At 41.4% G+C, this 15,264-nt stretch overlaps 1 protein-coding gene across 2 annotated transcripts in view; it reads left to right on the forward strand.

The window, feature by feature from the left end:
- The window catches only part of SNTG2 (syntrophin gamma 2), an 873,134-nt gene that overhangs the window by 537,977 nt on the left and 319,893 nt on the right, over positions 1–15,264 (forward strand). The window contains exons 7-9 of one of the 2 annotated variants that reach the window (XM_075341061.1): positions 6,627–6,714; positions 9,804–9,895; positions 12,005–12,132. In XM_075341061.1, coding sequence (XP_075197176.1) covers positions 6,627–6,714; positions 9,804–9,895; positions 12,005–12,132 — 308 coding nt within the window. Of the gene's footprint in view, positions 1–6,612; positions 6,715–9,803; positions 9,896–12,004; positions 12,133–15,264 lie in introns of both variants that reach the window. The other variant, XM_075341060.1, reaches the window with a different exon arrangement.

Raw genomic sequence — 15,264 nt, forward strand, 5'->3', positions numbered from 1 at the left:
GTGATTTATAGAGGGGTAACAATACGTTGGGATCGCGGAATCTAATCTCTCTTTCTATACACCCTAAAATATTATTTGCTTTTGCAGCTGCTGCTTGACATTGAGTGCTGCTGCTCAGCTTATTTAAAACCAGACTACCCAAGGCCTTCTCCTGTTCTGTAATCCCGAGTTTACTTCCATTTAATGTATACGCAGTTATAGGATTACTCCGTCCTAGGTGCATTAAGGTACTGTCACACTAAACAACATACCAGCGATCCCGACAACGATACAACCTGATAGGGATCGCTGGTAAATCACTAAGAGATCGCTGGTGAGATGTCACACAGTCAGACCTTACCAACGACGCACCAACGATGCGGCGATCCATGACAACTTGTACAACACCATCGTTGATCACTGAAACCCTGTCACATTGAACGATTAGCAACATATAGGCGTGTATCTACGTTGCCTTTTCCGCACCCCCCCATTCTCCTATTGGTGGTCATAAGTGCGTTGTGACTGGGCAGCCTTTCCTTGCTTCCATCCAAAGGTTCTGGATTGCAGATCGCAATAGATTCCTCCGGGCTGTGACTCCATATCGATTCATCTGTTGTTCTTCCACGTTTCTCGACTGGGCATCGTTTAGGGGTCTCAACTGCGTTTACCATTTTTAGTCTATTTATAGGACACGTCTCTCAATGTCTGCTATTATATCCCTATTTGACAGTGCAGTCATGCTTCTCTACTCACAAGCTATTTGTGTGCTTGTAAGCAGTATGTGCTCGTGAACAAAGGCCGGAAGTCAGACCTTGTTGCCTAAAGCTGTAGTTGTGACCACCAATCGGAGTTGGAAAGGGCGTTGTAAAGAAAAGGCTAAACCACGCCTGCGTCACTGAATTTTGAGTCCCCAACTAAGTTGCTCGTTGTTGATATGGTGTCAGACATGTTGCCCAGCGGGACACCAACAACCAAAAAATGGTCCAGGCCATTCAGCAACAACCAGCAACCTCACAGCAGGGGCCAGGTTGTTGCTGGATGTCACACACAGCAACATCGCTAGAAAGATCGCTGTTACGTCACAAAAAACGTGACTCATCAGCGATGTTGCTAGCGATATTACTTAGTGAGACGTGGCCTTAACTTTAAATTTATCAACATTAAATCTCATTTGCCAAGTATCTGCCCATTCTGCATCTTATCCAGATCTTTTTGTAATATTGTACTATCAAGGTCCATTTTTAATGTTCTACATAGTTTGGTGTTGTCAGCAAAGACTGACACTTTACTCTCAATTACATCCACAAGGTCATTAATAAAGAGATTAAAAAGAATCGGTCCTAGCACAGATCCCACTGCTGACTATAGTCCATTTAGAGAACATACCATTTATGACTACTCTTTGTTTCCTATCTTTCTAGCCAATTCCTTAAGCTGGGTTCACACTAAGCGACAGCGACAATGACGTCGCTGTTACGTCACCATTTTCTGTGACGTAACAGCGACCTTGTAAGTCGCTGTTATGATCGCTGCTTAGCTGTCAAACACAGCAGAAGCAGCGATCATAACGTCGCTGTGCTACATGTGCAGAGAGCAGGGAGCCGCGCTTAGCGCTGGCTCCTTGTTCTCCTAGGTACAGTACACATCGGGTTAATTAACCCGATGTGTACTGCAGCTACATGTCACAGTGCAGAGAGCAGGGAGCCGCGCACACTGCTTAGCGCTGGCTCCTTGCTCTCCTTGCTACAGTACACATCGGGTTAATTACCCGATGTGTACTGCAGCCACATGTGCACAGAGCAGGAGCCGGCGCTGGCAGCAAGGGCGGAGGCTGGTAACGAAGGTAAATATCGGGTAACCAGGGAAAGGCCTTCCCTTGGTTACCCGATGTTTACGCTGGTTACAGCTTACCGCAGCTGCCAGACGCCGGCTCCTGCTCCCTACTCGCTTCATTTCGTCGCTCTCTCGCTGTCACACACAGCGATGTGTGTGTCACAGCGGGAGAGTGACGACCAAAAAATGAAGCTGGACATTCAGCAACGACATTAGACATGACTTATGTTTCATGAATCCATTCTGGTAGTCAATTATTATATTATTCTCTCTAATATATCATTGCATGTCATCATTGCATGTCATATCTTAAAATGCCCTCAAAAACCTTGCACACCATTGATGTCAGACTTAGACGGGCTTTACATGTTGCAACATCGCTAGCAATTGCATTTTGCAGGAGAGGCCAGCGCATGCGCCCTCGCTTCTTCAAATCCCGTTGTGACCGCGGGAGCGCGCATGGTCACAACAGGACTGCAGAACAGCTGATGAGAGGACGCGATTACCTGCAGCTAATTGCGTCCTCTCATCAGCTGTTCTGCAGTCACAACGGGATCTGAATAAGCGAGGGCGCAAAATACTAAGTACAGCGGGCTTCAGAAACATGGCGCCGGAGATAAGCGCTATGCACAGGTGCCAACTCCGGCGCCATGTTTCAAACTTTTTAAAGTTGGATTTCACTGACTACACACCCGAGCTGCCCCCTGATGGTATGTAAACACTGTGCCTGATAGTGCCAGTACTGCACTGGTTGCACCTTATACATGAAAATCCTGATGTTTGGTTCCCTTTAAAGAAAGGCATAAGAAGTACAGTTTACACTTTGCAAGAAAACCTTGTTGGGGCAAAGCTAGCATGTCTAAGCATGTATAAGCACCCTACTCTGTGACCAAAGTACAACTTTATTGGGCTAAGTGTAAAACACTATGTGAGGCAAATTTATAGTGCACATCACCCTAAAAACATGATCCCAACCATAAAACATTGTGGTAGCAGCATCCTGCTGTGGACAAGGAAACTGGTCAGAGTTGATTGTAGGAACAATGGAGCTAAGTCCAGGGTAATACTAAAGTAAAACCTGTGAGAGGCTGCAAAGATGTGAGACTCGGGTGTAGGTTCCCATTCCAGGAAGACAGTGACTTTAAACATTCTGCCAGAATATATATCAAAGTTTATTTATGTGAGGGCCATGGGAACCTCCAGCTGTGCCCGCAATTTACCTGAGTGACATCACTGCTGATCACTGCAACTCAGTCTCTGTCGGAAGTCCTCAGCGGGTGGTCATATTTCATGGGCACGCTCTGGGACTTTAGATGTAGCAGAGCTGGAAGTGTTGTGGGGCCTTGTTCGAATTATATTGGACCTGAAGTGGTGTTTTTGGGGTTAATAAAGTGGTGAAGAAGGTGTTTTTTTGTATTATATTTCAAATAAAGGATTTTTTATGTGTTTGTGTTTGGTAACTTTTTCAGTTGCCCAGGCCCTAATTTCAGCAAAAGTTAATTTCGCTCTGACCTGCACATCTTCTTTGCACATACGACTATGTTGCCATAACTGGTATAGCTATTAGAGAAGAGTGGATCAGAATCTTGAGGATCAAGTTCGACCCAAATTTCCTAAAGTGTGCAGTTTCCCATGGATTCAAACCCTGAGATGTGTTTTACAGTGAGTGGAAAAATGTGTTCCCTGCACCATTTCCTGCAAGTCTGAAGCATCAGAGAGTGGGTTAACATCTTTCTATGTGACTGTACAGACTTCCTCATGATACCCTGTAGCTATGACATTTAACAGATTATTGTATATTACACATTGCTGGTCAGTACATGGGTCATCACAGATCAGCAGTTCCCAGTGGATCACAGTGTGTACGTCAGAGACATTTCCCATCTCCAGAGTCACTGGGTATGTTTCTCCTGTACAGTGTAAGCTTTTATGGTCAGCAGGGTTCTATCTCTCTCCTTTAGAAAATAAGCTGTTATAGCCAGTGATGTCCTCTCTTTCCTGTAGACTGTAAGCTCTTATGGTAACCGTGGTCCTCTCTCTCCTGTAGAGTGTAATCTCTTATGGTAAGCATGGTCCTCTACTGGAAAGTGTAAGGTCTTATGTTCAGCGTGGTCCTCTCTCTCCTGTAGAATGTATGCTGTTAAGGCCAGCAGGGTCCTGTCTCTCATCTACAGTGTTAGCTCTAATGGTCAGCGTGGTCCTTTTTCTCCTGTAGAGTGTCAGCTCTTATGGTCAGTGGAGTCCTTTCACTCCTTTAGAGTGTAAGCTCTTATGGTTAGGAGCTCCTGTCTCTCTTGTAGTATGTAAGCTATTATAGTCACTGGGGTCCTGTCTCTCCTGTAGCGTTTAAGCTCTTAAAATCAGCGTGGACCTCTCGCTCATGTAGATTGTAATCTCTTATGGTCAGCATGACCTCTATTGGAAAATGTAAGTGTAGAATGTCAGCTCTTATGATCAGCAGGATCTTCTCTTTTTCCTGTAGATTGTAAGCTGTATTTGTCAGCAGAGTCCTCTTTCTCTCCTGTAGAGTATAAACCATTATTATCAGCGAGTTCTTTCTATCTATGTTCTCTCATTTGTGTATTTTCCAAGCAATTACGAGCTTTAAAGTACCGAGAAACAATTTTTATAGTAACCCTACATCCGGAGGATCTATACAACCCTAAAATTTGAAGAGAGAATTTTGAAATCTCTAAAGATTATTGACATAGATTATGTTGCAGCTTCTCTTTTTTTTTTACATTTTTCTTTGTATTTATTTACTTTATTTATTGTAACATTTAGGATTACGTTGGAGTTGACTATGGGTAAATTTAAACATTTACGAAAAGTTTGCAGACAGAGAATTTGTGTAGAGTGCTAGATTATTGCAGAGATGTAGAAGAGCTGCTGCAACCAAACTCCATTATCATGTGGCTGCTGCAGAAACTGCATACTATAAATTACCATTGAAGGCTATCCAAGCAGGAGCCCACATCTGTAAAGTCTATATAGTCCCTTTAATGTTACATTTATTTATACATGTCATCCAAGAAAAAGAGTCATTGTTTAACAAAGAATGCAAGTATTTTACAAAACAAATATGTCAGGAAAGAGGACATATCCTCATTAAAATCATATTTATAAACTGGAGATTATTATCAAAGGATAAGTAAATCTGCTGCCATATAGTCCCACATATGCAAGAGACTTATATAACCCCATCCCTACCACTGATTGGCAGCTTTCTTTTTTGGCAGCTTTATTTTCAATGTATTATTAATTATTATTATTATTATTTATTTATAGAACATCATTGATTCCATGGTGCTGTACATGAGAAGGGGTTACATAGAGAATACATATACAAGTTACAGTAGACAGACTCTGGTAAAGAGAGAAGAGGACCCTGCTCTTGAGGTCTTACATTCTATAGGATAATGGGGAGGAGACAGTAGGTGGGGTGATGGTGAGGAAGCAGCTCTGGTGGTGGTGAGGCGGCAGGTCCGGTGGTGGTAGGGCAGTGAGGTCACGGGAGACTTTAGGCTTTTCTGAACAGATGAGTTTTCAAGTTCCGTTTGAAGTTTGCAAGAGTAGCAGATAATCTGATGTGTTGAGGCAGCGAATTCCGGAAGACAGGGGATGCTCGGGAGAAGTCTTGGAGGTGGTTGGGTGAGGAGCAAATGAGTGAAGAGGAGAGAAGGAGATCTTGGGAGGACCGGAGATTATGTGTTGTAGTGTAGCAGGAGTTTAGTTTATGTACAATGTCAGATGGTCTAATGGTGGTGAGGCGGCAGCTCTGGTGGTAGTGAGGCAGCAGCTCCGGTGGTGGTAGGGCATTGAGGTCATGGGAGACTATAGGCTTTTCTGAACAGATGAGTTTTCAAGTTCCATTTGAAGCTTGCAAGTGTAGCAGATAATCTGATGTGTTGAGGCAGCAAATTCCAGAAGACATGGGATGCTCGGAAGAAGTGTTGGAGGTGGTTGGGTGAGGAACGAATGAGTGAGGAGGAGGAGAGAAGGAGATCTTTGGAGGACCGGAGATTGTGTGTTGTAGTGTAGCAGGAGATTAGTTTATGTACAATGTCAGATGGTCTAGTGGTGGTGAGGCGGCACCTCCGGTGGTGGTGAGGCGGCAGCTCCGGTGGTGGTAGAGCATTGAGGTCAAGGGAGACTATAGGCTTTTATGAACAAATGAGTTTTCAAGTTCCATTTGAAGCTTGCAAGTGTATCAGATAATCTGATGTGTTGATGCAGCGAATTCCAGAAGACTGGATGCTCAGGAGTTGTGTTGGAGGTGGTTAGGTGAGGAGCAAATGAGGAAGGAGGAGGAGAGAAGGAGATCATGGGAGGACTGGAGAGTACATATTGAGTATATTGGGAGATTAGTTCATGTGCAATGTAAACAGAAAGCTGCCAGTCAGTGGAGTGGGAGGGGTTAAACAGAGCTCAGCATTCAAAGCAGATAAAACAGCAGATAAAACAGGGAATTTATCTAAACTGCTGCAAGCAGCCCAGTAAGTGACACATCTCTGGAATCAGGCTCTCTGACCCTAGATGGGTTAGTAAAACCCTGCCGACAGATTCCCTTTAAGTATATTCTACCAGTTCCTACAGCAACTACAATACCCATTGTGCACCTGTATTTAAATCTATATTCAATCCTTCTCTAGACATAGCTTTATTCTTTGTACTATGTTTTATACTCTGTATTAACATGCAGCGACGGTACATACCAAACTTCAGTTGGAAATTTTTCAGCCCATCGAATGTATTATATTTCCAGTCTGTGGGGCTTCACTTTTCTTTCATGTTTGTTGAATTCACACCAGGTTCATTTACTGCGGAATGCTGGAGATGAAGTCACCATTACTGTTTACTATTTCAAGGAAGCACCTTCATTTCTAAAGCTCCCGCTAGGTAAGAAGACTTCAAAAAATGTACAGGATTTTTTTTGGGGGGGGAGTAATTGAGATGCAAAGATTTGTCACACTGTTATATGCAAGCTGGACAGACTAAAATCACAAACTTTGATCTGTTCTCTTGCTTCATCCTCCTTTTCCTGGATCTGATCCTGCTGTCACAGCGGGGTCATTTTCCGTACAGATACACATAGATCAGCTTTTGCTATTAGAAGGCATTTGATGACATTTTTATAGTATATACTCAGAATTTGAAGCATACTTCCAATTTGTACACTACTGAACAAAACTGGTAATGAGGTGAATAGTCTTTCTTATAAACATGTAACAAGATCATAGGTTTTCATATCATAACTCAGAATGATATCAGCCCCCTGTGAGAGCGCCAATGTATATTTTTTTCATAAATGTCCACATGCGCTCATAACGTATTTTTATAAGGGCTCATGCTGTATTTTTCACTCTGATTCCTTTGTACAGTAATAGTGCTGTGTATGAAAATGATAGATCTAAGTAGTTACCAGTAGTGTGACCTCTTTAAATATAAATTTATCTCCTTCCCGCCACAGTCATATCACATCTCTACGCTTCTTTTTTTCCTCTGTCTTCTAATAGAAGTACCTTTTTTCTGTCTACCCTATTTTTTCGTTGCAGGATAAGTTACAGTTTTAAAAGACACCATTACATTTACCATATTATGAGTCTCATTCATCAAAGCTTTTAGGCAAAAATTCCAGCTTAAAAAGCTTTTAAAAGTCGCAACGTTTTGGCACAATGTCAGGCTGAGTGGAAATTTTGCTATTTTTGTCATTTTTACAGTATTTTTTCCCAGCCCAGACAAAGTGGGTAGATCTGGGACTGCACAGGGATGGGGCAATTCCTTATCCTCAAAGTCATGATGAGCAGTGGCTTTTAGAGATAAGCGAACCTAAAGCCTGCTTTACACCTTTCAATTCTGCATATGATATCGTATGCGATGTGACACGCCCCCATCGTATGTGCGACACGTTGAATTTGTTGACCGTGTCGCACAAACGATTAATTGCTGTCACACGTACTTACCCTTCCATACGACCTTAATGTGGGCGGCGAACATCCACTTCCTGGAGTGGGAGGGGCGTTCAGCGTCACAGCGACGTCACGTGGCAGCCGGCCAATAGAAGCGGAGGGGCGGAGATGAGCGGGATGTAAACATCCCGCCCACCTCCTTCCTTCCGCATTGCCGGCGGGAGCCGCGGGACACAGGTAAGATCTGTTCATCGTTCCCGGGGTGTCACACACTGCGATGTGTGGTACCTCGGGAACATTGAACAACCCGACGTGCAATTCTATGGAAATGAACAACGTGTATGCGATGAATGGTTTTACGTTCAATCTCAATCGCACGTAGCTGTCACACGCTACAACAACACTAACGATGCCGGATGTGTGTCACTTACGACGTGACCCCGCTGACACATCGTTAGATTTGTTTTGCATGTAAAGCCCGCTCTAGGCTTGAGGTTTGGGGTTTAGGCTCGGAAAATGACATGAAAATCACTAAGGTGAGTATAGCGCTGTGCTGGTGTCTGAGTAATGACCTGCATTGTGTGTGCTGCGATTAGTGTTTGATCAGCTCAAATTTGGCTTACATTAAGCATTCTCAGATGTTTTGTTCACAGAGAATTAAAAAAAAAACACCAATAAAAAACTTACACTGCCCATCCACCTCCGGAAGTGTTTTGCTATGGGCCAAAAGCAAAACATTTCTGGAGGTGGGTGGGCAGTGTTTGTTTTTTGTTTTTTTTTGGTTGTTTTTTAAAATTCTCTGTGAACAAAATATCTGAGAACACTGAATGTAAGCCAAATTTGTGCTGATCAAACACTAACCGCAGCGCGCATAATGCAGGGCATCACTCAGACACCAGCACAGCGCTATATTCACATTAGTGATTTTCATGTATTTTTCCGAGCCTAAACCCCAAGCCTAAGGTTAGCTCATCTTTAAAAACCACTGCTCATCATGAATTTGAGGATAAGTATTTGCTTCACCCTTTGCTGTCCCAGATCTGCCCACTTTGTTTGGGCTGGGAAAAAATAGCGTAAGAATGCCAAAAATAGCAAAATTTCCAATCAGCCTGACGTTGTGCCAAAACATTGCGACTTTTCAAAGCTTTTTAAGCTGGAGTTCTTGCCTAAAAGTTTTGATGAAGGAAGCTCATTTTCCAAGCCCGAACCCCGAGCCTCAAGCCTAAAGTTCGCTCATCTCTAGTGGCTTTTACTACCCCCTAAATCTTAGTCTAGTCACTTTTCAGAAACTCCTAATCTATAGAAATAAGTGCAAAGTATAAGAAATCATTAATGTCTGACTCCAGCACACTCCCTGATCATGACTAGCATGAAAAATGTCTGATTAAATCACAAACAATACGTTTAAACATTAAAAATAAATCTTTGTTGGTTAAGGAATGGAGAAAAAATCCTTTTCCACCATTGTAGCCTAATGCCACGGTCACTAATAATAGAGATGTGTGAACCCGTTGAAGTTCAGGTTCGCGCGGGTTCATCCGGACTTTAGATCAAGTTCAATTTGGCAACTGGATTTGACTTGAACCCCATTGGAAGCTACTATTTCTGTAGTTTGGCTCTCTGCCAACATACTGCCAGCCATAATCAGAGCATTTCCAAGTGAGGGAGGGTGGGGTTTTTACTCATGCTCGATTGAGTGGTTCAGGAAAAAATGCGGTTCTTCTTCACTGCTCAATGCATGCCAAGTACTCCAAATGCATTCAGTTGAAAATGGTTTATTAGTCTATGTGTTTCAAGACAATCTAGCCCCTTCCTCAGGACAAAACTATACTAGACAGTGTTAGTTAGTTAAAGATGGGCTCATAGAAAGTCTCTTCCCTCCCAAGAGGAGTCGGGTTTGGCCTTCACTTCTGCCCTTACATTTCAGCAGTGAGGGCTCAGCACTTGGACTTCATTGATCAAAACTTTAAAATGAACATGACTCTTTAAGCAGAAAATTATTTTAAACAGCATATATCACAGTTTACAAAAATGAGCTTCTAGAAATAGAATTTAATACTTTTTGTAAACTTTTTTTAGGTTCCCCAGATCCGCCCAGTGATCACAGCAGTGGTACTTCATCTCCACTTTTTGACAGTGGTTTACATCTGAATGGAAATACTTCCAATACAGTACGTAATAAATCTTTTAATAAAATATTATTTTCATATTGTTATGCAAATGAATTTGAGAAAAAAACTCACTGTAATATATAGAAATAACATTGTTTACCCAATTATGAAATTAAAAAAGAGAAGAATATTGAGCACACAACAGGTTCTTCCTTTACTAGTACTCCATGTACTGTCCTACCAAGATCTCCACTCTTCACCTATCATTTGCTAGATTTACAAATGGTGAATTATTTTATGCTCCTGGTACCAAGATCAGGCTGCTGCCCCTACACCCCTAAAGCTACACTGTTTTTTTTCAGTGTGTATGTGTAAGAGTTCATTTACTTGTGGTGCTTGTATATGTGGCGATTACGTAAATATGCAAGATGCAGAAAGTGTTCAAGACTAGAAGAGGATAGAAAGTGTTCTAGAAAGAAAGGATAAAATTCACAACATCTCATTATGTCTACGGAGTCATTGTTTTATAGCTGATAATTTACTTCAATGAAATTTTTGTGGATATTTTTTATTTGTTTTGTTTTTTATCTTTTGCTTGTTTTTGTGGCTTTTTTGAGTGATGTAGCTGTGCTGCATGCACTAGATCCATCCGTGTCACATCTGCTCTTCCTCCCCTCTCATAGCATGCAGTCTCAGAAAGCAACTGCATCCACCTCTGATTTTAATTTACAATCTTAAACTAGATGTTGGCTGAAGTTTGTGCTTTTACAAGAAACCTACAGGATGCCACTTTCCCCTTATATGATATAGGTTAAAGCTTTATAAATTTAAATGTGTTGCTGATCAATGCATAAAAATCAGTTACATGCAGGATGTAATTTTCAGAAATATGTTTAAGAAAAAAAGATATAGCAAAAATCCATACTTTCAAAATACTTCACTGTTATATTAAATTTTGCAAAAAGTAGAAAAATGCCCTTGATATTTGTATTGCATGTAATTACATATGAATAGTTATAAGATGTAATGTATATTATATATGTATGAATTTCTAAAGGATAATTGTAATGTACTTGATTTTTCTACATTTGCAGCTCTCATGTAAGATTATATCTTTAATTAAATCCATTTTATTATTACATTTGAAACACAGTCCTCACAAGCAATTTAATATTAGCTATGAAAATGGATGATGTGCGTGACCTTTCAGTCTCACTGCACAGTATTGCTCTCCGAGTGTAGCCTACAGACTTAGGTGACTGAATTAAGCTCTAACATATCATGATCTGCTATGTTCTCCAACCTTTGCCTTTATTTTCCATCACTTATGCTTAATTTTACTCTTTTCCTTTTAGCATGGTTAGACCTTTGCTTTTAAAGCTTGAAACACAATATCATCCTAAGCACCAAGTCTTTACGACTGTTATATTGTTGCGTTGTATATGTATTATTTGCTCTCCAATTACTTCAATGACTCCATTTATGCTTAAAGGTACCGTCACACATAACGAGATCGCTAGCGAGATCGTTGCTGTGTCACGGTTTCTGTGACGCAGTAGCGATCCCGTTAGCGATCTCATTATGTGTGACATCTACCAGCGATCAGGCCCCTGCTGTGATATCGCTAGTCATTGTCGAATGGTCCAGGCCATTTTCTTCAAAGGCGATGTCCTGCTGGGCAGGACACATCGCTTTGTTTGACACTGTGTGACAGGGTCACAGTGACTGCTGAGGTCGTTAGACAGGTCGCTACTGTGACCTGTATCGTTCCTGTGTCGTTGGTAAGATCTGACTGTGTGACATCTCGCCTGCGACCTCCCAGCAACTTACCAGTGATCCCTATCAGGTCACATCGTTTTCTGGATCGCTGGTAAGTCATTGTGTGTGACTGGGCCTTAAGAGCAACAAATAGACCCTTATCTGGACTAATGCCAGCAGAAAATGATGGCTGTTTTTAGGGAGGTAGTAAGTATGCATACTTCAGCATCCACAAGCTGCCCATAGGGTATGGTCACCCCAAGAAACAATTACATCAGTACCGTTATAGAACTAATGATTGGGAAATATATGCAGAATAGGATTCCAAGTGTTTAGAAATATCCAATTTTAGTTTTCCTAACTTTTATAGAGTTTTATTTTACATTCAATTGTTCTTACCCTTTCCTTCAGGCTCCCTCATCACCTTCTTCGCCTACAATTCAAGAACCCAAATATGAAAAGAGATGGATGGATGAACTTTCAATTCCTTTACTAATGGCTCGAATTTCAAGGTTCAAGGCTTCGACAGTAAAGTTAAGGTTTGTAATACAATAATCATGTTTGTCTTCTAAAAACTTCCACAAGACACGTACGTTAATTCCTTTCTGTATATTTTCAATTTTAACGTCACATCTCAATTTATAACTTTAACAGAGCTAAATGAAGAGAATGGCATTCACTGTCCTGACAAATAAAGGTGGTTCTTTGGGCTAATTTTATTCTACGGTGTTAGGCTGGGTTTACATGTCTTGTAGTCATCTGTTATCATGGATCTGTTAGAGATCCTTTTGCAAAAAAGTTGTGCAAATACAACTTCTTTGTCCATTGTTAAATAATGGATGTTGGCCAGATCTGTTTTTTAACATGTGAAGTCTATGGACAACGGATCAAATCAATGTAAAAGCAACATGTAAACTCTGTTGCACAATTTTAAAGGGAACCTGTCACATGAAAAAACACTATTACCTGCATATATGGGGTTAATTTGTAGGTTAATAGCATGTGGAACCTGTCTTGTGCCAGCAGTGAGAGCCACGCTGCCAAGAGGAAATTAACTTTATTCCTTGCTTTTGGAGCTTCATTATAAGATTATGTGGTACAGTATCAAATGCCTTTGCAAAGTCCAAATAAATCACATCAGCTGCATTACCAGTATCCAGGTTTGCACTTCTCATAGAAACCAAACATGTTGGTTAGACACAACCTATCTTTCATGGATCCATTCTGGTTGTCAGTTATTATATCATTCTCTGTAATATATTGTTGCATGTCATCTCTTAAAATGCCCTTAAAAATTTTGCATACCACTGATGTCAGAGTTACTGGACAGTAGTTTCCTGGATCCATCCTCTTACCTTTCTTAAATATTGGTACCATATCAGCCATTCTCCAATCCTGAGGTACCAACCCTGTTACAAGAGACTCTGAAGCGGGCTTTACATGCTGCGACATCGCTAGTATCGGCTAGCGATGTCGTGCGCGATAGCACCCGCCCCCATCGTACGTGCGATATTGTCTGATCGCTGCCGTAGCGAACATTATTGCTACGGCAGCGTCACACGCACATACCTGCTCTGCGACGTCGCTCTGGCCGGCGAACCGCCTCCTTTCTAAGGGGGCGGTTCGTGCGGCGTCACAGCGATGTCACACGTCAACCGTCCAATAGAAGCGGAGGGGCGCAGATGAGCGGGACGTAACGTCTTCCTTCCTTCCGCATTGCTGATGGATGCAGATAAGGAGATGTTCGTCGCTCCTGCGGTGTCACACACAGCGATGTGTGATGCCGCAGGAACGACGAACAACCATTGCAAATAAGCAGAAAACGATTTTTTGTTTTAGGACAACCTCTCTGCGGCAAACGATTTTGACTGCTTTGCGATCATTTAAGGTTGCTCATAAGTGTCAAACACTGCGATCTCGTTAATGAACCCAGATGTGCGTCACGAACACTGTGACCCCGATGATAATTCATTAACGATATCGTAGCGTGTAGAGCCCGCTTGAGAAGATAAGATAGAGCGGTCTGTCAATAACTTCAAGTCCCTCAAAAGCTGTGAAATAATGCCATCTAGTCTGGGGAATTTGTGTTTAATTTACACAGATGCAGCCGTACTTCTTCTTGGGTTAAATTAGTTATATGGGGGGGACTTCGATTTTTGCCTTGTTGAATGATCCCTGGACAGTCAGTTCCTTGGTCAACATGGATGAAAAGTGCCTGTTTAATATCTCAGCCTTTTCTTTGTCCTCTAGGAGGTAGACATATGGGCCAGTAGTTATCTTGTTATGTAAGTGTACAGTGTTTTTCCTTTTGTGCAGCAATTAGATTATTGGTGACACACAGACCTGCAACACTTGTTATTCTTTTTTGAAATTTCTATCTGCTACTTAGTATATTCATATTCAAACACTTTGCATATATTATCCAAGCAACAGCATTGAGATATTTTACATTGCTGCAGGGATTTGATATTGGGTGTAAGTGCGTGTATATACATGTAGACATATAAGTATGTGCATACACTTGCATGTATGTGTATGGATATATGTATATGTGCATTATTACTAATATTTGTGTACTCTGGTCCAATTTGTTTACTCCGACACTTGTGGTATTTTCCTTCATCATGAAATGTGATGTCTTTTAATGTACAAAATAAGAATATAACTTTTTAATTTTTTGAAATTGTCTGATAGTCCACATTTCTTTGTTTTTTCCCCCTCTATTTTAGAATTGTGAGTCTATGTTTTGATTATTTTATTATTATTTTGAACTTGACAAATAAAGAATTGCAGTTTTGTCACCATTTTTGAGAGCCATAGTGTTCTCATTTTTTGGGACCTGGGGCTGTGTGATGGCTGATGTTTTTAATTATACCATTTTTGGGTACATGCAATGTTTTGATCGCATGTTATTGCATTTTATTGCAATGTTCCAGTGGCAAAAAAAACGTAATTTTGAAGTTGTTAATTTTTTTTTATCCCTACACGCTTTACCGATTAGATTAATTGATTTTATATTCTGATTGGTAGGGAATTTCTTAACGCGGTGATACAAATATTCTTTTTTTTTTTTTAAAAGGAATCTGTCACCAGGTTTTTTGTCTGCCATTTGAGAGAAGCATAATGTACAGACAGAGACCCTGATTCCAGTGTTTCACATGTCAGTGATTCAAGTACGTATGTGCTAGTTTTTATACGTACCAGAATCACTGACATACGCAGACCCATTATAATCAATGGGTCTGCTCACATATCAATGATTATTCACTGACCGTGTCTCCATGCGGCATACACACGTGTCCGTGACTGCCGCACGGAGACGTGTCCCTTTTTTTCCTGGCATCACTGATGTCCCACGGACCACACAATAGTGGGATCCGTGAAACACGTACCAGAAAAAAATGTACATTGAAAATAAAAAACATTTTTTACTCACCTTTTCCAGTAACGCTGTGTTCTGCTTCTGCTGGCTGCTGCTTCCTGCCCGGCTAATTACTGTCATGCATATTCATTACACAGCCAACCCGGAAGTAGCTGCAGAGGGGAGAGACACAATGGCCGGATTCATCGCGGGACTTTTCAGCACCACAGACAGCAGGAGCGGGACATGTGAGTTTATGTCCAATTGTCCAATTCATGTCCTTCTTCTTCATCAGCTGTGAGTGACTCAC

The sequence above is a fragment of the Anomaloglossus baeobatrachus genome, chromosome 3 (assembly GCF_048569485.1).
Source record: "Anomaloglossus baeobatrachus isolate aAnoBae1 chromosome 3, aAnoBae1.hap1, whole genome shotgun sequence".
Taxonomy (NCBI): domain Eukaryota; kingdom Metazoa; phylum Chordata; class Amphibia; order Anura; family Aromobatidae; genus Anomaloglossus; species Anomaloglossus baeobatrachus.